This window comes from Crocodylus siamensis, chromosome 10, assembly GCF_052110815.1.
Source record: "Crocodylus siamensis isolate JL-2025a chromosome 10, ASM5211081v1, whole genome shotgun sequence".
NCBI classification, from domain to species: Eukaryota; Metazoa; Chordata; order Crocodylia; family Crocodylidae; genus Crocodylus; species Crocodylus siamensis.
This window is the reverse complement of record NC_143404.1, coordinates 70,695,153-70,722,249: the sequence shown is the minus strand read 5'-3', so window position 1 is coordinate 70,722,249 and position 27,097 is coordinate 70,695,153. Positions and strand designations below refer to the sequence as shown.

Genomic DNA, 27,097 nt, shown 5'->3' with positions numbered 1-27,097 from the left:
CTAAGCCAGTTTTGAGAACAGTATAATGTGTTCTCTGTTTGGGTCCTTTGGGCAAGGCTAAAAGGTCAGTTAGTCTGAGCTGGGAGGATCAAGGCTACTGTTATGATTAAATAGTATGTCGTGGAAAGGAAAATGCTAATTTAGCTGGAGAGCACACTTGCTTTCATCAGAGTTGCTGCTCTTTTAAAAAGAAACTTGCTTCAAGGTGAAGTTGGTTATTTACCAGGCAAGATGGAGGTTGAACCTCCATGTAAACTTTTTGTATGTTGTCTACATAATGAATTTGAAGCCAGTAGAGCCAATGAGGTCTCTTTCCTTGTCCCGCTGCAAAAATTGAGTGTACTCCATGTATGGTGAGAGCCAAACAATGCTCCTTAATTTGTTATTGACTATTTGTGTTTGCAGCCTTTTACTGTACAAAACTAGAGAGGGGCTATGTTGCAGTAGCCATGTCTGAACGCTTTGGGTAGTAATGATGCCTGTGATGCTCCCGCATTGGCAATAGCCTTTGCGGGCATCCATTGCTAGCTTGATACTCCACTTAAAACCCCTCTGGCACCTCGCCTGGATTTGCTTTGTTCTAGAAACAGGGCTTAAGCATAGAATGCTGTTTAAAAATAAACCACATCAGAATTACTTACTTAAATTGATTCTACTCCACTAGCCAGAGGGGGTGAAAGCAGCCAAGTATTCGCATATGCTGTCCTTCTACTTCTGAATGGCAGGGTTCAAGGAAAATTGGGCCTGTCTCTGAGCCTGGTCCTACAACCACTGAGCAGTGGGCACACTGCACCAATGAATGCAGTAGCATAACCACACTTTTTGGCATTAGAAAACATTGGATATTCATGGCAGGATTTAAGTGGTTATGGCAACTAGCATCATAAAACTGTTTTAATTGAGGCTGAAACTAAACTCCTGTAATAAATTCTACAAGCCTGAATTCTTCAATTCCTTTTTTTTCCTTTCCCTTTGTCTCTTGCCCTTCCCATGTTGGGGTAGTGAGAGGGACCCATCCATGCTGCAAAGGTCCTGCATAGTAACTCCTGCTTGAACAATGCTATAAAATCTGTTTTCTCCTTTGCTGTTATCCCAGGCTGAAGTGATGCATCTCCTTAGTGCTGATCTGATTTATTTTCTCCAGGATGCAGAGGAGTGCGATAAAGCTGGAAGTGTGGCAACCTGTCAGGCGATTATGCGAGCTGTAATTGGGATTGGGATTGAGGAGGAAGATCGGAAACACACCTGGATGGAAGATGCAGATAGCGTATGTCCAGTTGTAGCTTCGTTTGTCTTGAACTATGGTAGGGGGATTGGGACCAGGTGAATTTTCTGTCTTGGGACAGTGAAGGGCTGATGCACAGTACCTCTCTGCATCTGGCCAGTAGCAAGGTTGCCTCTCTGCAGCAGCCTTGTTGTTCCACGTCCTGGCTTCTCGTTCCTTGGGCCAGTTGCATCACATTTTGCAGTGGTTGAACTCCACCTTTTGAAAGACTAGATTAATTTAATTATATGTAATAATTTTAAGTTTGGAACTAGAACAACTTAAGCGCATAGCTTAGTTCATCTGCAGCAGACTGAACTTGCAGCAAGAAAGCATCTATATTGCTTTCATAACCCATGTGAAGCTAAGTTTCCAATGCTGGTTTTGCATTGTGCTTACCATGAATGGTGTATATACACAAGAAATTGTGCTTCCCAGCAAGTTTTGTACATAGAAAATGCATATGCAAGCACAGAGTCCATACTTTTAGGACCTTCCAGATTTTGGAAAATTCTTGAGTAATCTAGAAGTGAGGCGCTTCATGGAATCGGTGACACCTGGGTGCTTTTGAAAATCCCATATTTTTTCTTTAAAACATTTATTCCACATTCCCAATGTGTACCTTTTTACCTGCTGCTGATCAAAAGCGTACCTTCTTCTGATATAAGTATTTGGTAAAGACCCATTCAGTAGAATTCTTGTCACACCTGGAGAGCTGTCACTGATGGATGTATCTCTGGTGGACCCTTTTGCTAAACTCTCTTCTTTCTACTTTTTTCTCTAGTGTGTCGCTCACAATGCTCTGGAATGTGCTCGGGCAATTTATGCTTACGCCTTACAAATTTTCCCCAGCAAGAAGAGTGTGTGGTTGAGAGCAGCCTACTTTGAAAAGAATCATGGAACTAGGTATGTGAAGATAATTCTTCTAAGACTTGTGGAATAGGCATAGAAGCAAGGCAATCAACCATAAGCTGTCTTATGGGACAGCTGGAATTGCAGGTTTTTACCAGGCCAGAGAATATTGGCATTTTATGCACAGCTAACAGGCTTTCTATGGCAGGTCAGAGTGCCTGTTGTTAGTGAACATCATTAAAATCCTCTTGAGGATTGAAGAGTGCCTCATTAGGTCCATGTGGTGGCACAGATGAGGCTATACCTCTTGGGACTGAGGCATCAAGCAGAAATGGAAATATCTGGTGTTACTGCTTTTCTAAATTATTTAAATGCCTCCTGGTTTACCATTTGACCGGTGAACCTGTTTGCTGGGAAGCACTCCATCATTTTTAATTAAACATTATTGCTCTTGCACATTGGTACCAGGTGATAAATTTGGAACGGACAGTGCAAAGAAAGAGAAATCCACCTTTTTAAAGTTCCATCTGCATGATGGGTATCTGGTTATTTGTCTTTTTGGAAATCTTAAACCATTCTAAGTTGTTTGTACATTTGTAAGAACCCCAGTTCTCCAACTATTTGCACACGGGCTTAATTTTAAATGTTTGAGCAATAACCCTAAGGCCAAGGGACCTTCTTCTGTTTCAGCTGTTGCAGGATCTGGGCATTAGTTTAGACTGTTGAAGCTGCCTTTTTTTTTATTGCAACTTAGCTGCCTTCTGCCCCACCTCCACTGATGTTAATATCTGTTCAGATTTTCTTGTGGTGACTTGACTTATAACCCCTCTCATTACACTTAAAATGTATTTTACCTTTCTGAAAAGTGTAATCTTATCCATGAGGTCTAGGCTACTTCAACAGATAATATTGGGGGGGGAATTGTCACCATAGCTGCTAAGATTTGGTTTAGGTGAACCTGAGACTTGCATGGTTTTTAGAGGGTCTCTCCATAAACACTTTCTGATTATGGTGTGTTAACAGGGAGTTGGTTTGTGGAGTGATCTTCTGATGCTGATTTTTTTGAACCCTCATGAAAAGAGCACCCACTCCCTCCTGGTGAAGTGACTTATCAGTGTTTATAGCCTTGGACTTTTTATAACGATAACTATTTATAACATCAAGGGATGGTGGAGGTAGATTGAGGAAGCTCATGTTAATATCTGTATCTTCAGGTTATTGATTGTATCCAGCACTCTCTTGTTTCAGGGAATCCTTGGAGGCACTTTTGCAGAGAGCTGTGGCTCACTGTCCCAAAGCAGAAGTGCTGTGGCTCATGGGAGCTAAATCCAAGTGGCTGGCTGGAGATGTGCCTGCAGCCAGAAGCATTCTGGCCCTGGCTTTCCAGGTTTGTGTATCACTTATCTGTTAGAGTTGTGGATATGGTGTGAGCATTAGCATGGGCAAGATGGGGCTAAGCGAGGAAGCCCTTTTGGGGGCAGTTCTGAGCTAGCAGCAGCAGTCAGCCTTTGAAAATAGCAGAACTTACCTTTCTGTGTTCTGCTTTTCCTCGTTATCTTTCACAACCTGCTGGTTTCAAATAGAGAGAGACTGGTAGCAGCCCTGTGACCTTGTACCCTTTCAGAATTCATTATTATTATTATTATTATTATTATTATTATTTGTGTTCCCATAGAACCAAGAAGTCAGGTCAGGCACAAAGACCCCTGTGTATTGGGTGCTGGGCTACTCTAGGATAACATGACCTGCAGTCGCTTTGTTGCAAACAAGGCCTTGGGGATAACTTAACTTTCTCTCTCGGAACTCAGTGGTTTTGGTCCCAGAACTGGGAACATGCCCACCTCACTTTCATGGGTAATTTTGAGAGCATTTGTCATCTGGACCAGTACAGTCATCTTGTTACAAATGATCCTTCAGACCCTGAAGATCGAGGCAAACATCACAGTTCTGGAGAAATGGGAATTTCTGGTATCCTGGAGAGCAGTGCCCTACTAGCAGAACTGTAGCATAGTTGGATGGCTGCAGTTGCTCTAAGTAAAGGTGAATGATTCATTATTGCCAAAATTAGGCTTTTGGCCGGTTCTTATAAAACCTTGAAGTCTTCTCATCACTGATGCCCTGAAGTTATTTGCACTGCAGTTGCATGTACAGGCCTTTATACTAGAAGGCTTTGTTTTGTCCTGGATTCTCAAGCTAGCGTAGATCCTTAGGTTGTGAGTCCATTGGGGAACTTTGTGTAAACTCAAAGACAGACGCTTGGGAAGGGTTTGAACTTGAAAGAATCTTGGTGTAGATTGATGCCCTGATATCTGTTTCATCTGATCCATGTGAAGGCTTAAATCTGCTGCTGTTTCTGTATGTATTTTTGTCTTTTATTTCGTGTTCTCGCAGGCCAATCCCAACAGCGAAGAGATCTGGCTGGCTGCCGTGAAGCTGGAGTCTGAAAACAATGAGTATGAAAGAGCAAGAAGGCTGCTGGCGAAAGCCCGTAGCAGTGCCCCCACTGCAAGGGTGAGATGTGCAAAGGGTGGAGAGACCAAGACCTCTCTTGGCATGGGGGAGGAAGGACGGAAGAGGGAGTTCCTTTGCTTTTGCAGCCTCAGAGATTTACCAGATGGCATCCTGCCATTGCCTTTCGCAGGCATGTAGCTGATTGTTGAAGTGTTTCTTCAGCTCATTGTGACATGAAGCAAATGTATTATGGGAAAAAACCTAAGATCAAATACAAGCTTAGATTTTTATGCAGTGGAAAAAGTTGGGAAATTCCCAGTATGTAACATTCTGGTTTAAAGCTTGGCTTTTCTTTACCAAAAAAAAAAAGAGAATCCTGTCACAGGAGGCTCGCTAATGCATACAGCTTCACATGGCAAAACAACTGTAGTTTGTCATGTAAAATTCCAGGTCTGTGTATGTTTCTCATCTTATCTCCTGGGGGGAAATGAATCAAAACTTTACACTAGAAAAACATCGAATTTTTTTTGTTTTTACATTGGTCACTGTTTCTCTCCTCCCCTGGCAGTTGAGCTTCTGAAAATGTTTATGTCTGTGTTACTTAGGCTAAAAGGAGGAAACAAGTGTCTAATCAACCTGCATTTTGTTTCATCTAAGTCCCTCCCAGCCTTGACCTGCCTTTGCACAGTAATGGCTCTTTTGGCTTTTTTTTTTTGACCACAAAAAAGAGAGAGACCTTTCTGTTCTCAGCTAGAGGGATGGTAGCAGCAATCCAGAATCTTGTGTGGAGGAGGGGGAAGGAGGTCTTAAAGTATGAGTACCTTGAAAAAGAAAAGAGGTGGATGTTGTGGGAAAGAGAACAAGCAAACCCATATTCACAGCATATGCAGCTGCCTAAATGTTTGTGTTGGGCACTTCTGAATACTGTGGTCTATCCTCTTACTTGCAGCTGGGTCCAAAGGTTATGTCTGATCATTTTGTTCCAGCTCCTTCAACAGTTGATCTCTAGCATTTTCCAGCTGCCACTTCTTTTAGCTTTAATTTTCATATCTTCAGACTATTTGTCATCTAGGCGTGCAGTGGCTGTTTGTCGGTTGACAGGACAAAAGATCCATTCTATTAACAGATACCGTAGCCCATCAGTAGCTGCTAAAATAAAGCATCTTCTGGTTTGTCCTTAGGTCTTCATGAAGTCTGTGAAATTAGAATGGGTGCTGGGGAACATTGCTGCTGCCCAGGAACTCTGTGAGGAAGCCCTGAAGCACTATGAAGACTTCCCCAAACTGTGGATGATGAAAGGACAGGTAGAGGAGCAAAAGGAACTAACCGAAAAGGCTCGAGAAGCCTATAATCAAGGGGTAAGATGATTGAGATTTGTTTCACACATCTGGCTTGGGGGAATGACCTGGTCTGTCTCAATGCACAGTCCAAAGGTTTTCCATCTCCAGACAGAGAGCACAAATTGTAAATGTACTTATGAAGCAAGGTGTAGTTCACAACACTGAAATGGCCTCTTTAATTTCTCCTGAACTTAAGCACAGGCTAGTTTTCTCTAGTTCACTGCTATCCGAGAATTAGCCAGGTAGAATGTGAGAAACATCAAATGACGTAACCAACCTCCTGTCTCACGTTCTCTACACGTCTTGCAGAGAAAAGGGATGTATGAGGGAATTGCCCTCTGGGGAGGTTATCATACTATTTCAGCCTTAGTGCAAAAAGCAGGTAAAACAGCAGACTCCTTATCTTCTTCTTCCCCAACCATCCTGCACGTTTCTCTTAACAGTTGAAGAAATGTCCCCATTCCATCCCCCTGTGGCTCTTGCTGTCAAGGCTGGAGGAGAAAGTTGGGCAACTGACCAGAGCAAGAGCCATCTTGGAGAAGTCCCGCTTAAAGAATCCGAAAAATCCAGACCTTTGGTGAGTGGAGTGGAGCTGAGTGGAGTTTCCACGAGCTGTATAGGCAGTGCCATAGCCATGCTAATCACTTGACACCCTTCCAGCCCTCCGAGTATGGCGTCTCTATACCTAGCGAGAAGGAAATTCTAAGATGGCTTTATGCTTGCTTCCGTTTGAGCATCTTCAGCCTCTGAAGGGTCCAACTAGTATACAACTGCCTTTGTGTTACTTGCTTTGGGTATACAGGTAATTGTCAGCTATTTTCTTTAAATGGCAGCTCTGGGGTAATAGAAAAGAATTTTTGAACACCTCATTTTCCATTTCCACGTTTGGCTAGTCCCCTCTTCAAATGCTTTTATCTAAGATGATTGTTAAAGACATTTATAATTGTTTTTTTTAATGCCAGAATGAGAAAATTGTGGCAGCCATTTACTTTGCTGTTCTTTGCTTAAATAGCCATGGTTTCCTACTGCACGCGTTTAGCTGAATGAGCTAGGGATGAGTCATGGCAGATGTCTTAGGTTCCATGTCCTGCAAGTGAGCATCTGCTTTGTGAAATGCTGAATTGAGGTCACATCTTGGGTGTTCACCCTGGGTCTTTTCCACATTAGGTTAGAATCTGTGCGATTGGAATACAGGGCTGGACTGAAGAACATCGCCAATACACTGATGGCCAAGGCTCTACAAGAATGTCCCAACTCAGGTAAGAAGGAGCTTTTCTGAAATACAGCTGTAATTGCTTGACTGCAAAAATTCTCACAGGTGATTTATCTCTTTTTGACCAACTGCATGGCTAGGATAGAGAATAGGCCAGCTTTCAGGTATCACAGTACACTTCCCCAGGCTCCAGGAGAGAAGCAGGCACGGAACAAGAGCTTGCACAAAACTCCATGTGTAAATAGAAGCAGGATGTAGGGCAAACTGTCTTGATGGCAAGAGAGCATTTCATCTGTCTCTGTTTCTGCTAGCTGTGTTGTCTCATGACCTGGCTGGATTCTGATGTGCTCTAGGGAGGTGGTGGTAGTCCTCAAAGTCTTCAGTTTTAGGTGCCTTTCGCTCTCCACTGTCAAGAAGGGCCTGGATTGGTCGTTGGATCCTTTTTCCCCTTGGTGTTGTTTGGATTGTACTGTCAGACATGTGTCCCTGTCCATGGTTTTTGGTTTCTTGAGACTGTATATTGATGTGGGTGGCTTTTCTCTGAGAAGAGACAAAGCAGATTGTAGGAGGCTTTCTGAGCTAACAAAGACAATTTGTGGTCTGGAACAATTCAGCGGGACATGATTTAGTGGAAGGATTGTTGGATTTCTGTGTGTCATGATCAGCTGTGCATTTATAAGATTTTCTCGTATCAGATTCTGTCTCCTTGTTGCCAGGGTCCGCTAATTGGGTCCGCATCCTTCATATGGATTTGTTTTAGTAGTTTTGTTTCTTTGGAAAAAAATACTGTAGCAGTTGCCTCTCAGTTCTAGGCTTTATGCCTCTGAACTGATTGAGGGCTTTAAAAGTTTTGTATTCATAGCAGACTTTGGAGCAGATCAGCTAGTTATGCCCCAAAAAGCTTCAGCAGGGGGATAACCAAACTTGCTGTTAAAAACTAAATTGTGTCAAGTCCAACCTTAAACCAGTCTGAACTGGTGATTAACTTCCTCCTTTGGCCTGGTTTATAAAAACTGGCTTGAGACTTGCCTGTGTCATAGGAACACTGGGAGGCTTAATTGTTAAAACATGTTAAAATCCTTGGAGAAAAGCTGTCATCGCAGAAATGCAAGGTAATTAAAAATCATCCTCTTGGCTTGTCAGAGGTTTAAAATTGTTTAAGCACCCAAGTCCAGTTGAAACCTTTGGGAGTTAAGTGTCTAGATGTCTTCTGAAAATCCAGGTTGTAGTGCCTTGAGAGACTTTCCGCAAGCTCCTCAATATAGTGCACTATTGGACAACAGAGTTAGTCGTGTATCGCAAACCACACTCTGCTAATTTGTTTTATGAATGGCCTGTGTGTGCCTTTGCTGCCACAACTTGCTGCAGACTCTTTCTGTTTCTATGGAAATGTGCTGTAGGATCTGTTTTCATTTAAACAACATACTCTCTTCCAACTCTATTGGGATAATAGTTTAAGGGTAGAAGGGCCTATTCCATCTGACACGAGCTAGCATGGGCCATAGAATTTCATCTCCTGACTGCTTCATTGATCCTGACAACTCGTGCTTGAACTAGAGCATATCTTTTTAGAAAGGCACCCAGTCCTGTCGGGCTGTAGAGAGCGCTTTGAAAGCATGAATCGCATGCAGTGTGTACATCCTTGCCAGCCTGAAACAATCATTTTAACAGAGGAGTATGAAATCTGAATTTGGGCGATGATTAAAATGTTAACTATTTCATTACTGATCCCTGTTGTGGAAATAGCCATTTTCATGTATGCAGAGCTGCTGCAGAATTCCCATGCTAAGGGAGCTCGCTAGAGATTTCTACGTCCAGCTTGCCTTTGAGAGAGCATGGTTCTTTGATTTTTATACCCCTTTATAAGACTCTCAATTCTAGTATTTGGGCATTCTCATATATGCTTAGCTTTGCAGTGCCTCTGTGAGCCAAGGAAAGTTTATCCCTATTTTAACAGATGGGGAACAAGGGCAGTGCAAGAGACTTGCCCACTGTAACAGCAGTCAGGGACAGCTGGGCTAAGGGCATGGGTGTCCTTGGTTCCATCTGCAAGATCAGCCTGCTGGATTAGGGACTTCTGAGCTTTGTAGCCTGGACAAGCTGTGTTTTTGGACAGCTTTTCCTGACCTGCCTCCCTTCCTATTCCTGATTCAATAGCAATGCTGTGGCAATTGTGCACACAAGCTTGAAAGCTTTTCTTTTTAAGGCTTTTTTGTGCTTTGTTGCTGCTCTGCTCTTCATGTTGTCTGATCTTCCACATGTTTCCTGGAAGCACCAGTCCTGTCTTCCTCTCCTCCATGGACATGGACTCAGATGCCTTATCCCTCATTCCTGTTGAAGCTCTCATTTCTGTCTGTGGCTGCTTCTGAAGTATTGGGCTCTTGTAGAGCTGGCTGGTCCTGACTTTTCAGGAGATGATTCAGGGTTTGTGTTCACTGAGGAATGTTGATTCTTTTAGTAGCAGTGGGAAATGGGGGTGACTATCCTCTTGTCAAGCAGACTTGCCATGGGGACCCCTCAGGTGGCTGACAGATTGGGGAACCATAGCTGCAGATAAATACAAAATTGCTAGTGAAATCCAAACTGTCTATGTGTGTGGTGCCATGTGTAAGAAACTGGTGCAATGATGGGATTGGCCTCTGTGTTGAAATGTGTTTGCCAGGTGCAACTGGTAAAGCAAAAGATTGCATGCTGCTTTGAGCAGGCTTCCTTATTGGCTTTTGGGGATGAGAGAAGCTCTGGGGAGGAAACCTTATGTTTCTGTGGGCACTTGGAGTGGTGTTCCCTGGAGTTAGCATGACCAGTCCCTTCTCTGGCAGCAGTGACATCAGTATTCCTCTTGAGTCTCTCTCTTAAAGTTGCTTCCTGATGTTGCACTTCCTTGGGGATTTTCTTGTAGGAGTTCCTGATCATGGAAGAAAGAAGAGTTGATGGTTACAATAGGTGTAAGACCCTACAAGGGTTCTGAACAATCTACACTTTACATCTGGAAGAGTTTTACTCCTGGCGCTCTGAGAGATTTGGTAACACTGTGGTCCTGATCAGTCACTGAGTTTGTCTGTAGCCAGTTTGCTAGCAATGACGTGGCCACAAGTGGGTAGGGAACACATTGCCCTTCAAGTAATTGCTGCCTTGCTTCTAATAATTAGTTGGCAACGCTCTCTGCAAATGAATAAAGTGCAGGAAGAGCAGTGAAAGATTCCTGTGTGGCTTATTCCTTCCGGCCAGCTACAAGGATCCTGTAGCCTGCTTTCCCCTTCTGGCACTTGCAGATTAACTGTATTAGCCTGTTGACAATGTGTGCAGCTTGTTTGGTATAGTAAAATGGTTGCTTGCTGGATTCACGTTCGTAGAAGGCATTTGCAGGTATGTGATGGTGGCAGACAAAGTAACTACCCGATAGCTGCAGTCATCTGTACTGTGTGATGTACAGGCTCCATACAGATTTTTTGAGGATGACTCTTCACTACATAAATGGGATGGTGCAGTGAACTGGGCTAAAAACCATGGGTTTGGGGCCAATGCAAGGAAGCATAAGCAGTACGAAAGGCAAGAGCTTAGAGTACCTGCAGCAGAAGCACTTGTGTTGTGGGGGGAGCAGCAGCTGGTGTTGCAGAGTGTAAAATGAGGAAGAGTTCAGCCCAAAGAGGGGTGTGAGCCCTTCTACTGGGCTGGGGGGAATGAGGTTCCCTCTTTGGAAAGCAGTACCCTAGTGTAAGTGCTCTCAGCAGCATGGAGTTTAATCTCTGAATTAATGAAAGCTGAAATCTTTCCACTTGATTTTTAGGAATCCTTTGGTCAGAAGCAATTTTCCTGGAGGCAAGACCTCAACGGAAGACCAAAAGTGTGGATGCTCTGAAGAAGTGTGAACATGACCCACACGTCCTGCTGGCTGTGGCTAAGTGAGTAACTAGGGATGGGCTTTTTAAGGTAATAAAAAGATGTTTGTGCACAAGCAAAGGCCATATACCTGACACTACTGCAGATAGCACTGCTCAGTCTTGCTTCAGTGTAGCATCCCTCTGATGGATCATTTGCCTGTGTGGTTACCTGTGAATGCAGGGCACTGGCCTTGGTGTCCCAGGAGGCCCCTCCAGCCTCATTTTTATGTACCTCAGATCAGGGAACAGCTGCTCCTTCACTGCAGCTGCCTTCTGAGTATTAGTGCAGATCTGCTTCTTCCTGTTGGCTGAACATGAACACTCTGTCTCTTCCAAGTACCCATGTCAGTTGGGAGACCTGGGGGTGTAGCAGCGCGTGTGTGTCAGTGCTAAAACAGATCTGAGCCAGATGTTGTGAACACTGAAGACATTGTTACTTAGGGCCCCATGGCCCATAACTTATTGATGCACGTTTTGTCAAGCTGTCATTACCTTGGCTTTCAAGGGAACTTGTTCAGACCTACAAAAGGGATGGAGGGAAGACTATTTATACTGACTAGTGCCCAGATTGCTGTGACAGGCCCTGTTAATTCCTCATCTCTTGCTTCTGCTCCCCAATTTCTGGGAACATGAGAACCACTTTGATCTTCATGTTCTGCCACTCTGTGTGGCTTAAGTTTAGAGCTGTTTATGAGCAAAACCAGCAAATCACACTGATGCTATTGTGAAGCAGGAGGATGTTCTAGTTCCTAATGGATTTAAAAAATAACTTCCTCTTGTTGCCTAGAAAAGGTTTCAAGTGCTGGTTTCTGGTGGTAAAGAACTAGTGCTGGAATCTGCTGTACCATACGTCTCCTGTTTTATACTTGAAAGACTTTACCCGCTGCAGGACTGACTGAAACGCAGTTGGGATTTGAACTGGGTGCCTTTGTTTAATTTCCTCCCTTTGTGAATGCCAGAAGAGGTTCATGCAGGAAACATGTAAAGTGGTTGCTCAACTCTTTCACAACTCTGTTACAAGCCAAAGCAAGCCACAGGATCCACTCCAGCAACTGCAGCACCAGGATCTTCCAGACAGTGACAGCTCCATTGTTTGGCTTTAGCAGCAAAGGAGAAAGAACTGTAATACAGTTATCAGAGCCTATACCTGATGCAACTCAGATTATTTAGTAATTAAACCAGATGGCATATGAATGGCTTCTACCTCCCTTGGTGCCTCTGCTGCATGGCAGTCTGATATGCAGGGGTATAATGAGTTTGCGAAGAGCTTTTGTTTAAAAGCAAATTAGTCACTGCCAATTGTTACTTTGCAGGTGTTTTGGTCTGCTTTGCTATCAGTGTCCAAGCTCTTTAAATCACAATTTATCCAACACTGAATAATCAGGAGTATTGTAAACCTTAAAAAGAAATCATATTATCACACCGTTGAATTGTACAGCTTAACAGCACAGCCAATCAGACAGCCTCCTGTTCCAAAAGACCTCGCTTATTTTAATTGAACTCTATTTGATGTGTAGAAATGAAACCCATAAACTATTGACGCAACCAGTTGGGTCTTGGGAGGCGGAAGGTGTTTTGAAATTCATGAGTGAATTTTAGAAATGACGCTGGGCAGCATAATCACAAAAGTTTGTGCTCCCCCTTCTTGCCCATTTCCCATTGGCAGGGCAGGGCTGTGTTCCAGCAGATGTTAGTATTTTGGTGCCTGAATATATGCATGTTGATGGCCCAGAATATATGCATGTTGATGGGTGCTGCTTCAGCCTTGGTGAATCTGAACCTTCCCTAGGGGCAGGGGGGATTTTAACCTCCAAATATCTACAGAGCTTATGTAGTTTGAGAGCTGTGAGATTAAATATAAACTATTAAGAATTTGGGAGCGAGTGGGGGTGAGGGGAATGGACAGGGGCCCAATACTGCTTTGTTCCAAAATTGGTTCATTGCATCAAAATGAATGAAATGCAGTAGGAAGATGATGCATCTGTCCTAGGAAGATCTAATTTTCCTTCCTACCCTCTACCCATTTCCTTGGCTAGGGCATCAATTTAGTCTTGTAGTCAGTAAAACTGTGGAAATGATGGGGGTCTGGAACTTGCCTTTGTACTTCCTCCACCACCTCTTCAGAGAGAGAGAGAGAGAGAGCGAGCCATCTGCAAGGCTGCCTCCTTTATTCTGGGGAGGCCCTTCTGCAGATTAGACACAGGGCTGTTGACCACCTCTTTCTGCTCTTTCCCTCTTCCCTCCCTACAACAGGTTGTTCTGGAGCGAGCGCAAAATAACCAAGGCCCGGGAATGGTTCCATCGGACAGTGAAGATCGACTCAGACCTGGGGGATGCCTGGGCTTTCTTTTACAAATTTGAGCTTCAGCATGGCACAGAGGTAAGTGTCTGCCTCTAGGTTGAAACTGTGGCCTTGGGAATAGCACATCACTGCCAGCTCTGCCCATGCTCTGCTGGCTACAGACAGCTGCGTCTTCAAAGCCCATTCTCATTGCTTTTAATGAGAAACAAAAGTTGCTGCTATTTGCAATGTGCAGTAAGCGCTTCTCTTTCAACACATTCCCTAGAATTTCTTTGTTCATCCCACTAACTAGCAGAGTGTGGGAAAATAAAATGCAGGACAATAACAATTCTGCAATAACGTGAGAACAGTTGAGTACTACTTCAAGTATGTTTGCTGAATTCGGTGGCAAGTGACCTCTGTGAAAGATGCACAGTCCACCAGGACACCGTGTCACAGAAGTCTCCACCGCAAATAATTCAACACTGTTGGAAGCACACAGAAATCAGTGAGAGAAACTCCTGAGGTATATAAGCCATCTTATTAGAAATAACATTCCTTTAGGGTTGCTGTTGCCTTGTGCTTGCTCTAAAACATCTAGTGTGCATTGCTACGTGTAGCAGATCAGCTGAACTGCTTGGTCTGATCTGGGAGGGTTAGAGAGCAGCCTGGCATGAGCTGAGATGAGACATGATTTCATGACTTCCTCCTGACATGATGATGTAATACCGTCATGCTGCTCTCCTGCTTCCAAACCCTTTTTTGGCTCTCCTGTTGGGCTGTGGTGTTAAGTTGGCCTGCAGCAAGGCAGAGTAGGTGCTGCCCTTGAACTTTCATCTCGTCCTTTAACACACACTTCCCAGTTTCCTTTAAAAACTGGTTTATATAAGCACCTGACACCCAGCACACTGCACTGGCGCAGAAGGAGGAATGGTGGGGAAGGTCTCTGACCTTTCTTGCTCTGCTTGAGGACAGAACAAAGTGACCGAGACGGCCCCAAACTGTTGTTTCTCTCCCTCTGTAGGAGCAGCAGGAGGAGGTGAAGAAGCGCTGCGAGAATGCTGAGCCCCGCCATGGAGAGCTGTGGTGTGAAATGTCCAAAGACATCGAGAACTGGCAGAAGAAGATTGGAGAGATCCTCGTGCTCGTGGCAGCCAAGATTAAAAATACCTTCTAGAGCATGCCGCCTTCAGCTCTGTCAGTCACCCTGGCAGGGCTTGGCCTCTTTGCTTTCTGTGCTTTCAACACACTCACCTGTGATAGCAGCACAGTAACTTAGAACAAGCAAAGGGAATGGGTAGGAACGAGAGGAACCTTGGGTTTTCCAGAAAAACAAAACCCCAAGGAGAGTCAGTTTTTTCCCCACTCCAGCAATGGCACTACAGACAGTCATTGCCCTGGCATACACTAGATCCAGCTATACTGCCAGGGTGGGGGCAGGAGTGCCAAGCTGTGACTGGCATTGCCACTCGATTTTTGCCTGTACCCATTCTGCAGATTTGGAGCTGTGAGAGTTGCTTGTTCAGTTCCCGACTTGCTCTCCCTTTTGGTGTCCTCCCTAATGTGGGGTCCCTTCTTGTCACCCTCCTCTTCAGTTGCCTGGTGGTTCCCTGTGGTTGAGTTCATCAGGGAGATGGCTATGAACATCACTGACAGACAGGGGGAATCGTGGGGTGACAGGAGGGTCTGAGAACAGTTGTGTTGGTGTGACCAGGGTAGAGCCCTGGTCATGTCTGGTAAGGAGGAAGATTTTAGTCAACTGAATGTTTTGTGACATTCAATGGCGAACTTTTTTACTTAAAAAGACACTTCCCCGGATTTTAAAATGCCTGTAATGTATGCAATATTTTTAGGGTTATGTTGTTGAACACCACAGTAGAACAAAGACAACATGGTGAAAACAGTCTAAGAGACCAGTTAAAAAAGGAAGAATCTTCATTAATTAGAGCCATTATAAGGCCTAGGCATTCTGACAGCTGAAGCTGCTTCTCCCACTACAAATGCCGTAGAAATAGCTTCTCCAAGCACGGGTGGAAAAATCTTACTTGTAGCTGGAGGGATTCTTAGTGAGCACAGGTCTGTGCATTTGTGGTTGCCTTGAAGTTGTCTTATTTCATGACTTGCATATACTCTTTTAAAACTTGTGATCAGGGCCACTTGACCCGAAGAGGCTCACTTGAATTCTTGTGATCCTCCTTCGAATGAAAAGTCGTCTCCACCTTGAAGGACTATCTGTTTTGTACTTGCTGATTGGAGTGGTAAAATCATCTCCTGTTGCATTTGACCGTGCGTGTTGTGGAGTAGGATATAGTGAAAGCTTTTGCTTCCATGTGTATATTTTTGTGTTGTCCTAGAAGTTTTGTTTGGGGGGGGACCTGGCACTTGCTTGGGAAACAGGCGTGTAAAATACAGCTTGGTTTTGTTCCTCTTCGAGTTTTATTTGGTCCTCATCTCCGTTGTAACGAATCTTGCACATTAAAGATTTGATCAGGGACGAGTGGCTCAGATTGGCAGGTGCCCTGTGACAGCCTTGCCTGCTACTCTTGATAAAGGTGAGTCTTTTAGGAATATATCTGCTGTAAGTAGCGTTCTTGTATCCAAGCAGTTTCGCATCTTTTTGCCAAAAATATCACGTTGTTTAAACCCTAAAGCAGCAGTGGTTGTCCTTGATTCAACAGCCTGCCTTTCAGACTTTATCCCTATGAAACAAAACTCTTGGACTTGCTGCAGCAGCTGATGAGAGCGTATCACTGCATCTGCATTCAAGCGAGGTGCGCTGCCTTCAGCTGCAAGGAGGGGGAGTGTTGGCAGGAGCTGCCTCTGGAGGAGAGAGGGAGCAACGACCCCGCGCAGGCCTGAGGCTGGGTCAGCCACATTGGGGTTAGCGGGATAAGGGTTTCTGGGAGTAGGCTCGCATAGGAATGGCCTGCAGGAGGGGCAGCTGGGAAGTCTTTGAAACATGCTACGTCCATGCTGGGGGGCGAGTCCTTCTGCTGTTGATCAGAGGTGGGTTTTTTTTTTTTTTCATCCTGCTTTCATCTGTCCCTTTAGTCTAAGGGGGCCCCCTTCCCTTTGGGCTGGGAAGTGTCAGCCTGGCATCTTCACACCAGCAAGGAAGGCTCCCTCCTTTCCATGCTGCCTGGGGGGCAGGGCCTGCTCCCTCCTCCCCAGTTCGCAGCGGGGGGCCGGAGGGGGTGCCCAGGGGAGCCTAGGGAGTACGGGGGGGGGTACGTACCTGCCTCCAACCCTGCGAAGCCCCCGTGCGCGCCTTCCACCCGCCCTCTTGCTGCCAGTTCTCCGCATGACCGAGGCAAGGCCGTGGATGCCGGGCCGTGAGTGGGCCTAGGGCTGCTGAGTTTTGGAACCTGCGTATTTTATTTAAACCCCCGTTTTCCGCGCAGCGGAGCTGGGCCCGGGTGGCTGCTTCTCTGTGCCGTCTCCCGGGCGACAGCATCCTGGGCGGGGCGGGGCGGGGCGCGTGCGGCCCCGCAGGTGAGGCGAGGCGATGGCGGGGGGCGTGGCGCCGCTTCCCCGCCCGCCGGCCGGGGCCGGGGCCGGCTCGCGGGAGCTGAGGGGAAGCGCGGAGCCCGGCAGCGGGGCCATGCCGCCGGCGGCTCGCGGCGGGCATCAATGGTGAGTGCCCGGGCCCGCCTGGAGGGGCACCCCCCCCCCCCATCCCTCCCCTCAGGGCTCTGGCCTCGTCCTGGCGGCGCGCGCCCAGCGGGGACACCCTCGCGTGCCCGGCCTGGGGGCCCCTTCCCGCGGCCCCCCTCGCCGGGGCCCGGCCGGTCACATGAGTTCGGGGAATTTGTCTCTGCTCCACGGGGGAAGCCGGCAGATGTTAGCACCAGCTGCCTGGGAAGGCTGCGCCTCTTGAATCCGGGCCCAGCCGCTCGCTAGGCGGTCTGAGGCGGGAGTCCTTCGCCTCCGAGCCGGAGCCGGGCGGCCCGGGCTCGCGCCCTCCACGGGGAAGCCTTCCCGAAGAGGACGGCGCGGCGCGGACGTCCCCAACGCCGCCCCGTCCGTCCAGGCGAAGATCCCCCCGGAGCCCGAAGGCGGGGGCCAGCGCTGCTGTAAGCCAAGGGTCCTGCCGTGACCCCGTGCGGGGCGAGCAGGCCCCTGCCCGTCCCTTCAGACGGCGAACTCGTTTCCCCCCGATCCCAACATGTTGAGTCAGATCCCGCGTCCCTGCAGTTCTCGCCGCTCCCCAGTGACTTTTTGGTATTTAACGGCAGGCAGGATTAGGTTCCCTAATGATAAATGCCTCCGAAGCGGCCCCCTCTCCCTCCCGGCGGTGGGCCGCTTGATGGAAGCGTAAGAGGAAGGCGGCTCTCCCCGCGCGCCCGTTGCGCTGCAGCGACTGGGTCTGAGAGCGCCGGGATCCTGACGTGCGATCGGGATCTCAGCTTTCCTCGAGAGAAAAAGAGTTTCCCTTTAAAACTAGGGGGAAAAAACAGTCCTAACTCCTTTGGATGCTGAGGTTGGAAGGCACCAGGTGGGTCCCCCAGCCGGTGTGAATAAGGCCGTGCTTCTCCATTCAGTCTCCGGCTCCTTGGGCGACAGGCCTCTTTGACCTGGCAGCACAGGAAAGGTTCCCGATCTCCTGGCCTGGAGCCTGACAGGTGTCTGATCTTGCTGCAGGTGGGGGGAAAACCTGATGACCTTTCCCAGCACATTGCAAAGCCTTTCCGTTTGCTTAGATGCCTGCCTGTACTCTGTGTCTACGCAGGTCCCTTGCTCCAGGGTTGCAGAGCGATGCTTGTGTGTACTGCTCACGTCTCCAAGACCTTGTTGTTTCTTGTCCTTCCGAGGTGTTTCTATTCCCCTTTGCAAGCCCGCGGGGCAGCCTTGCGCACAGAGGGCAGCCATAGCTGGGAAGTTCCCAGGCAAAGCTTTCCTGATCCCTGCTGCCATCTTGAACCATGAAGCCTTGGCTTCGGGCTGGGCCAGTGCATCTCTAGTTGCTGCGTGAGGCTGGTGGAAGGAGGGCAGTGCTTGATGTGCCGTAGCAAACGCAATGTGTGACACTTGCACGTGAGCCCTGGGCTTGTTCCTGCAGGCAGGGAAGCGGTGCACGAACAGCCTCCCTTTCCTTACTGAAACACTTTCCTCTATTTTATCCCGTGTGCCATCGTGGAGCTGAGCCTTGCTTTCTTGGCACAGAAATAGCCTCCAAGGATGGAGATGCTGCAAAGGCATCTTCCTCCTGGCTAGCTGAGAGCTGGTCTCTGCTCAGCACTACAAGGCCAGTGGCTCCTCTGCTCTAAAGAGAGAGGGATCTGTTGGCAGGGCACTGAAATGCCTGGTTAATGCTCTCAAATGCTGACCATTTTGTGCCTCTGGGGTTGAGCCTGGGCCGCAGGCTCCAGCTACGAGGACCGTGGCAGGGGTGGCCCTGCTGAATCCAGGTTGTTCCCCTGCAGATTCTCCCCAGGCCCCTCCTTGGTGCTGTTCTGCTACTGCTGGCCTCATCGGCGCTGAGCAAGGGCGGGCGGAGGTGCAGCGTGGTGGAGATCCTGCAGCAGTACCAAGCTGTGCTCTTCGACGAGATCCACAGCCTGGTGAGCCGGGGAGGGCACGTGTCTCATGAGGTGTCGGGGATGCCGGTGCAGGGTGTACAGCCCCAAGCACGTGGGAGGGGAGCTTGATCTTGAATGGGTCTGTAGGTAGAACAGAACGATATTCCCCCTAATAGAGGGGCAGCGGGACGGGGGCTTGTTCCTGGGCTGCTCTGTGCTGTTCATTTGAGCGGTCCCATAGAGCTCTTGTGCTGTGCAAAGGGTCCGGCGGGTTCAGGGCAGGGGCTGGGGGGAAGCACGGAGCCGCATGCTGCTAAATCCTTGTCCCCCCCTCCCCACAGAAAAACCTGAGCAGCCCGGCTGAGGCCCACCGGAAGCACCGGAGCAGGGCTGGCCCTGCCTGCCGCTCCAACCAGGTGAGCGGTCCTGTCCCCAGCCAAGGGCATCCAGTTGTCCCCTCTGGGCATGGGGAGGGCATGCATGTGTGCGGTCAACCCAGTGCTGCTGAGCCAGCAGTCTCCTCCATCCCCCAGAGGGGATGACCTGGGCATGCTCTGCAGCTGTGAAGTGGGGCTGGCCATGGAGAGGCTTGCACAAGGTGGAGATATGAGTTGACGCAATGGGTTGGTGCCCCTACAGCTCGGCGCCTCCTGGTTGGGCTCAGGCTCTGCAGTGTAGGCTCTGGCCACCGTCGCCAGCAGGGTCTCGGGGCTCCCAACTTCCAGACCTTGCTCCTGCTGCTGTGTCCTGAGCCTGCATGCATGTTGCTGTGGCCCTTGGCAGCTGCAGCATGGGCTGGAGCTCAGCTCTCTGCCCACTGAAAGCACCGGCCAGGGCTCAGGGATTCCTCTGCATGCAATCAGGCCTTCTGGATTGCAGCTGGCAGGTTACAGTGGTGCATCCTTTGGCCCAGCTCCATAGGAGCAGGAAGGTCAGTCGTTCGCTCTGACCCACGCTCATGGGTGGGTGGCAACTATGACCATTGGCATTGTCCTAATGAGGAGCAGGGGGAGAGGGAAAGGTGGGGGGCCTGTATTCAGCTCTGTCTCCCAGAACCCCCTACTTGCACTAAGCTGCCATGAATCTGGGTGACGGCGGCTGGCACTTTTTCCTCTTGAATGGGCTTCTCCAGCGGAAACCTCCTTTCCCTTCCAGGAGCGGAAAATCCTGCTGTCCATCTACAACATGAGCACATCCCTCCGGGCTGCAGCGAGCGGCTCCCTGCACGACCCCCGGGAGCTGGCTGCCATGAAGGTGGCCAGCAACACCGAGTCCATGATCAGGCAGCACTGCCGGAAGATCCACAAGGTCGGGGCTTCCTCCATCTCCTTTGCCGTCCGCGTGGGATGGGGGTCACGGCTGGGATGGGGTTGCAACCGTTGCTTCTCTAGAGGCAGCTGCCCTGGGTCTGAGCTGTGGGGCCTCTCCTTAGGACTTTGTTGTGTTTTTCTTCCCAGGCGAGGCAGAGGAGCCCACCACGGCCACTGGCTCAGGGGAAACAGCAGCTCCGCAGGACAGGCAGCAGCCGCAAGCGGCAGAAGGAGCTGGCCCGGACGGCGGAAAGCCTGCTCGCTTGCTGGGAGAAGCTGTACTCGCTGCACTCATGGGGCTGAGCCCATGGGGAACAACATGGGGCCTTGCCACTTGTGGCTGGCTCTCTGGGGGATCCATGCCAGGCCGCGCTGACCGCTTTGCCGTCCGGCTCCGTGGCCCTGCTGGCGCTGGAGGCAGACCGTCTTTCTCCAGGAGAGCTGGACACCTCCAAGCTTGCTGTGCAACAGCTTCGTGGGGCAAAGACTCAAGACCCCGAGTTGCATCTGCAGGGGCTGGGGCTGGATCGGCTCCCTCGTGCCCAATGCTTCCCGGTGGGTCCGTGCTGCATAAGGCCGCTGCAGAGGGATGGAGCCGGTGGGGAAGGGGAGATGACAGCGGCACTCGATGAAGCCCCCAGCGCAGGACAATGCCTCTCTTCCCAAGTCACTAGGAGCTGGTACCATGTATTAATGTACAAGGCTCTCTCCTGGTAGCTGGGGAGAGCTCCCTGCCCCTGAAGGACAAGGTGGGGGCATTGGGCAGTGATGGTGCTTGGGGAACTGTGCCTCCAGGGTGTCTGTGATCCCCTCTCTTTGTTCTTGGGCCCCGTGCATGCCCCTGGCTTCCTCCTGTCCGGGGCAGAGACTTTCCGCAGCAACTGGGAAGAAGTGGGCCACCCTGGGCGCCACTCCCCGGTCTCAGCCCTAGTGGTAACATGCCATTGCCCCTTTTTGCATCCAGATGGCAGAAGGGATGGCAGGTGGCTCGAGGGACTTGCCCACTGGAAGGCTGGCTGCAGGGGTCGTATGCCCTGCTATGCTTCCTGCTTCCTTGCAGTCCTTGGGGAGAGTAGCCTTGGGAGTTACTGGGCACCTCCAGCTCCTGGAGACCCTGGCAGGTGCAGAGCACCCTCCAGGCCCCGCGCGGGGTTGGAGGCACCTTGCCTGACCCTCGGCAGCTGCACGGCTGCTTGAATCGCCCACATTTTCTATGCACCATAGCAGAATTCCTGCTGAAATCCAGCTGAGGGCAAGGCCGGAGCCTCGGTGGAGCTGCGCCTGGAAAAAGGAGGGAGGGGTGGAGAAGGAGGTGCTCCCAACTGAAGGGCTTCCCTGGGCTCCAGCTTTCCCAGCATTTGCAATAGTCTCTCGGAAGCTTGAAATAAAGCTCCTGGCCCTGCAGCGGCTGCAGTTTGTCCTGAGACCCCTGCCCGGTGCATGCAGCCCCCGCCCCTTATGCAGCCAGCATCCCCTTCTCTGCTGGCTTTCAGAGCCCCGTCAGCCATGGCTTCTGTCTTGGCATCAGTTTGAGGTCAGGATTGTCTCGCTGGCCTGGACTCCCCTCTACCGGCCGATGGACACAGCACAGGCTCCTGGCCGGAGCGCTGTGCCACGGGAACAGCCCCCCATGGTCATCCTCCCCACTTGCCATGGGTTCTCTGCGTGTCCCTCTGGCACCTTTCCTTGCTGGGGATTCACCCTCATGCCACCTGTGCAGTCAGGGATGTGCTATTACGCTTGCACTGCAGCTGAGAGAGGCTAGCAAACTTGCCTGTGGTCGCTTGCAGAGTCGGTGGCAGAGGGCAGATGTGAGCACCCAGCCCCCACAGACCTCCCCAGCTCCCACTGCAGTGTTTGCTTTGCAAAAGCAGAGCAGGGGGCTCTGCCTGTCTGTGAGGGCACGGCTGGCCCTTTTCGCCCTGCGGGGGCAGAGGGGTTGTCTGGCTGTCCAGCATGAGACGGAGGCACTGACCCACTGGACAAGCTCCCCCTCAGCTGGGCAGGGGTGTCTGCTCATTTCATGTGTGCTGGGCACTAGATGGCAGTGGTAGGCCGCGCTGCCGAGCACGGTCCAAGCGCTGGGGTTGCAGTCCCTTAGCCAGGGGCTTGTTGGAGAGTGGGTGGGTAAGAGGCTCCCTCCGCTGCTGGGGGAAAGAGGTCAAGGGGCAGCACTGGGCTTCCCACCCCCCATGCCAGGGGTAAATGGACTGCAGCTGTGCGCCAGCTGGGAGATGGCAGGGCCGCACTGGGACGGTCCCTGTGCTTTTGGGTATGGTCAGCCGATGCCCCCTGGCTCCAAAGTCCCAGCCGGAGAAGCCCCTGGGAGCGTCTCGGTAACTGGGTTTCTCAAGGTGCCCCGTTTCAGCCTCGTCTCCCTCACTGGGGGCCAGCAGGGCGGGATGGCCTCGCTGCAGACGACAAACAGCAGCTGGCTCGGCTAGTGCCCATGCTGGGGGAGCGGCGAGGTCGGGGCCGTCTGCCTTTGGGTCCTTTTCCCTAAACAAAAGATCAAATGTGAGAACTGCAGTCCGGCCAGGTTGGAGAGGGGACAACAAACACACACACGCGTGCCCCCTGCGGGCTTCTGAAAATAGCCGGCGAGCAGCTTGGCAAGGCTCCCGGGGTCGGCTGAGGTCCCAGCCCAGCTCGGTTCGGTGCTGGCGGGGAGGCGATGGGGGAAGCGTGATTCACGCCGTCCTCGCCCACGAGCGCTCTTCCTGTTTGGGGCCAGGCGCCATGTAACGCGCAGTCCTCTGCTCGCTGGCACGGGCGCCCCAGGTTTTAGTCCTGGTCCTGGGGGAAAGACAAGGGCTTCCAGGGTGTCGCAGTGCTTTGCCCCAGGCCACTACTTCTTGCAGGGCCAGGGGAGTCTTTGCCACCCTGTTCACGTGCAGTTTGCAGGCACGGCTTGGACCAAAAGCGGGCACTTGGATGGAGTGGGTTGAAGGGTGAACCAGCCCTTTTGCCAAGCGCTGGGCCCAGGCTGTGGGGTCCAGACCACGACCGGTCTCAGTGAGGCTGGGCAGAGCAGGGGGCAGGATCGTGGTGTGCTGGGACCACGTCCAGGATGCTCTGACTCACTCTGAGCGTGGTTAATGCATGGGCCAATGGGGCCTCTACCAGTTAGGGGCCCCCAATCCTCCTCTTGCCCAGGGCCCCCAAAAAGTCTTAATCCACCTCTGAGGCCTGCCCAGGAGATGGAGTGAGGTCCCACGCTGCTGTTGGCACCTTCCACAATTGCAGGGGGCTGCAGGAAAGGGAGCTGCTCCTGCCTTTCTTTGTCCCAGGAATGGGTGTCGGGCCTTGGCTGGACCTGAACTCAGCATCCCTGGGTGTGTGCAAAGCCTGGGGCCACGCCAACTGCCCTGGCTCCAACAGAGAGGCAGCCGGGGGATAAGACGGGAGCGGGCAGCTCCGGGTGGGAATGCCAGTGGGGCAGAGACTCGGGCAGCCCTGGGGTGTGTGAGAAGAGGGAGGGGGCTAGATCTGTCTGTCCATCCATGTGTGTCCCTCTCAAGCAGATGCCCTGCTGTCCGGCAGGTCAGGCTGGTTGTGCCCTGTGGGCTGCGGGATGGCTGTGAGCTTGGATGCCTTCCTCCAGGGACCAGGCAGCCTGTCTGTGGCATCGGTGGCCAACCGGGAGGAGGTGTAGCCAGACACAGGGGCTGTCACCTGCCTGAACAGGGAAGCATGGCACCTCTCTGCCGCTGGGTGCCTCTGGCCCCACGTCGCCCGTGAGCTGCTGGCTGTTTATTGGTGCGCCGTGCTTTCGTGTCAGCCCCAGGCCGGTGCAGCCGGAGAGGGATTGCATGGAGAGGAAGGAAGGAGCGAAGGAAAAGGTGACAGGGAGGAGGGGGAAAGCGAGGTCGCAGCAACGGGGAATTGCAGCAAAACAGCCGGAAAAAGGAAACTGGCCGGCAAAGGCACATAAAAATAGCAGCGAGGCGGCCCGGGCCTGAGCACATGGGAGTGAGCGAACTTCCTGTGGGCAGTGCCATGCACTGGGGCTGTGCTGGGGTGGCCTCTGAAGATGCCATCATGGCTCCCCCTGCCCTTGTGGTGCAGCTGGCATTGGCCAGGCTCCTGGTCAACCCACCAGGTTGTCCCAGCCCTGCCTGCTACCCGCTGGCAGGTGGGGAAAGCACAGGCACTTCCTGGCATGATGTGTGTGTGCATACATGTGCATGTGTGTGCACGCCCATGTATGTAGGAAGTTGTGTGTATGCATGTGTATGCAGGAGTGTGTGTTCATGCATGCTTGCATGTGGGAAGTGTGTACACGTGTGTGTGCAGGGCTGTTTGCATGCACATACATGTAGGAAGTAGTTGGGGTGTGCGTACATACATTGTGTATGTGTGCAGAGGTGAAAGGGTGTGTAGACATTGTATGCAGGATCGAAGGGTGTGTGTGTGTGCAGGAGTGAAAGGGGTATGTGCACATGCATGTGGGAAGATTGTGTGTGTGTGTGCGAGCGCATGTGAATATATGCATAAAGGAGTGAAGGTGTGTGGGTGTTAAGTGAATCTGTGCACATCTTCACTTATACACACACAACTGTGTGTGTGCATGGGTACATATGAGTGCACGGGTGGATGTGTATGCAGGAGTGACTTCATGCACACAAGGGATCAGGGTGTGCGCACAAGTGTCTGGGCACAGGCGTGTTTGGTGTCCGTCCTCCTGGGGCAGCAGGCGCCTGTCCGAAGCTGTCCCTCAGCATGGTGTGCCATGGTGGTTGTATTCCACGTGTGTCAGTGCCCACCTCCACGGCTGTGTGTTGGTGCACACAGTACAGCCGTGCAGGCCCTGAGCAGATACATGTGCGTGTGCGCATCCACCTGTGCACGGAGTCAGAGGGTAGCGTGATGGAGATCCCAGATGTGCTCAGCGCTGGAAAACGTCAGCCGAGCCACTTCCTTCGGCAGGGCCCTTCGTTTGTCATTATGCCTCGTTCGTGGCCTCTCTGCTGTTGTGGCGGGAGCCCAGGAGACCACGGCTGGTCGCTGCAGGAGTTTGGGGGCCTGAAGCCTGGTATGGCGCCGGGTGGCGAGGGGCCAGGCAGGCTGTGGCTTCTCAACCCGTGTCTTCCAGCTCCTACCTTCCCCGCAGAGCTCACCCTGGCCTTAGCTCAACAGGAGGGGAAGCCCGGTGCCCTCTGCCAGGAGGATGCTGGCGAGATGGAGAGCACCGGGGCTGGGGCAGGGGCCTCCTGTAGCTGACACCTGCCTGGGGTGCAAAGGGGGTTTGGCTGATGTCCAGCACCAGCCCCACAAAGGACCCTGCCTGGTGCAGCTGAGCATGGCCCAGCAAACCTGCTCGGGTGCCCCGTTCAGAAGCTACCGGAGGGAAGAGGTGAGTTGGCCCCAGCCCTTATCCCTGCTGTGGATGAGTATTAAGGGAGCGGGGATTTGGCAGAGAGGGGTGTGGGAGGGGGCATCAGCAGAGCCATGCCAGCCCGAATGCAGAGGAGGCTGCAGATTGGAGGGGGTGAGGCTTTGCTTGGCACCGTGGTCCTGTGAGCTGTAGGCAGCACTGGGCTAAATCCTAGTGAGGGGGTCCCTTTGTGGGAAAGGACCTCCCCCCGTTTATGGCCCTGCTGCTGGGTTTCCAAGTCCCTCCATGTCGACACGGCTCCTTGCCATCTGCTGACCAGATTGTGTGCCACGGTGCGCGGGGCTGGCCCGCTCCCAGCCTTCCTTGGCAGGCCGTACCGTCGGGGGGATGCAGGGCTGGCGGGCAGCCCCGGCTGGCGCTGGGACCGGCCTTTCCCAGCCCTTCCCATGAAGGGATCTTGGCCCAAATGGCTGCTAAGGAAATTGAGAAGTGCCAAGATCTCCTGCCCTTGCCAAACTCCTTGTGTGCTGGTCCGGCCTCCGCATGCTGGGGCTGAGTGGTGCCTCCTTCGGAGGCCGGCTGCCCTGGGAGCTTGTGGGTGGGCTCCCCAAGGGGCTGCATAAAGGGTTGTCCAGCCCATGCTAAAGGTGGCATGGCTACTGGATGAATGTGACCCAGCTAGGCACCACGATGGCTTGGCCCCGCTGTGAAAGTCCTTGCTGCTCCGGCCCTGCCAGCGGGGTGCCCCATGGGGGAGCCATGCCCATCCAAGCATGTGGAGGAAGACTGTTTTGGGTGAAGGTGTCTGAAATTCGTCACCGTGCCTCTATCATCTGTCAGGGTGCTTCTGGGCTGGGCTTTGTTTGCACTCCCGACCCACCAAACTCCACCAGCAAAATGGTGCAGTGCAGCCTGGGCCTGTGGAGCTCAAATGCCACCGAAAGCCAGTGGGATTTAGGCTCCAAAGTCACCCAAGCACCTGTAAAATGTTTTTTCCTTGGTCGTCACCCATGATGGCACAGCTGGAAGCAAGGTGTGGTCCCCAGTGGGTTCAATGAAACCCAGATAACTGCATGGGGGGGACCTGAAACCAACTGGGGACTGGCTCAGGGTTGCAAACCGAGGGATTTGTCTACGGCCACATCTGCACAGCTTGGCTGTTTGCAAATGGCTTAGTGCAGGGGCTGGTATGTACTAATGCCCAGTTAGGCCATTTGCGCTGAATTAAGGGCGTCCACACACAATTTTTTTTTGGGGGGTGGAAAAAATTTTTATTTCTAATTATATATATTAGAAATAAATATTTTTGCAAAAAAGTAAATTGTGTGGACACCACACATAACTTATATATATATATATATATATATATAAAACTCCACCTCTAACACTTTGCAAAGTGGCACTTGGCAGCTCGAAGCACACTCAAAAACCCGTTACACTGTTTGCACTGTGCAACCACGCACCCATGTACCCATCTCCATCCCTATACCACCACCCACTACGCCCATACAGAATTTGAGCGCAGTTTTGCATGCGTGTGGCTGGAGAAGGCCTGCTGGCTGCATTTGAGGGTTGCATTTGAGCTGGTCACCCTCCTCGCCTCGCAGCCGGGCCCTGTGGTCATCCTCACCCCCGCACAGGGGCCCAT

At 51.2% G+C, this 27,097-nt stretch overlaps 2 protein-coding genes across 2 annotated transcripts in view; both read left to right on the top strand.

Moving 5' to 3' along the window:
- Window positions 1–15,932, top strand: part of PRPF6 (pre-mRNA processing factor 6) — a 30,338-nt gene extending 14,406 nt beyond the window's left edge. Inside the window, exons 12-21 of the mRNA XM_090065034.1 lie at window positions 1,145–1,267; window positions 2,049–2,170; window positions 3,365–3,503; window positions 4,508–4,627; window positions 5,749–5,925; window positions 6,351–6,484; window positions 7,075–7,166; window positions 10,908–11,022; window positions 13,255–13,381; window positions 14,307–15,932. Of these exons, the coding sequence (XP_089921160.1) occupies window positions 1,145–1,267; window positions 2,049–2,170; window positions 3,365–3,503; window positions 4,508–4,627; window positions 5,749–5,925; window positions 6,351–6,484; window positions 7,075–7,166; window positions 10,908–11,022; window positions 13,255–13,381; window positions 14,307–14,459 (1,302 nt within the window). The 3' untranslated portion in view covers window positions 14,460–15,932. The remainder of the gene's footprint in view (window positions 1–1,144; window positions 1,268–2,048; window positions 2,171–3,364; window positions 3,504–4,507; window positions 4,628–5,748; window positions 5,926–6,350; window positions 6,485–7,074; window positions 7,167–10,907; window positions 11,023–13,254; window positions 13,382–14,306) is intronic.
- An 855-nt stretch (window positions 15,933–16,787) lies between these two features.
- Window positions 16,788–21,495, top strand: C10H20orf204 (chromosome 10 C20orf204 homolog). Its single transcript, XM_090064097.1, has 7 exons — window positions 16,788–16,915; window positions 16,971–17,070; window positions 17,134–17,355; window positions 18,706–18,843; window positions 19,143–19,217; window positions 19,957–20,109; window positions 20,259–21,495. Exons 1-7 carry the CDS (start codon window positions 16,788–16,790, stop codon window positions 20,412–20,414), a joined length of 972 nt encoding a protein of 323 aa, XP_089920223.1. The 3' UTR covers window positions 20,415–21,495.
- The last annotated feature ends 5,602 nt before the right edge of the window (window positions 21,496–27,097 follow it).

Excerpts from the sequence above, each read along its gene's own strand:
- C10H20orf204 (XM_090064097.1), top strand. The coding sequence starts at position 16,788 with ATGGCGGGGGGCGTGGCGCCGCTTCCCCGCCCGCCGGCCGGGGCCGGG. Across the intron at positions 19,218-19,956 it reads CTGCCTGCCGCTCCAACCAG|GAGCGGAAAATCCTGCTGTC; the intron begins GTGAGCGGTCCT and ends TTTCCCTTCCAG. Across the intron at positions 20,110-20,258 it reads ACTGCCGGAAGATCCACAAG|GCGAGGCAGAGGAGCCCACC; the intron begins GTCGGGGCTTCC and ends TTTTCTTCCCAG.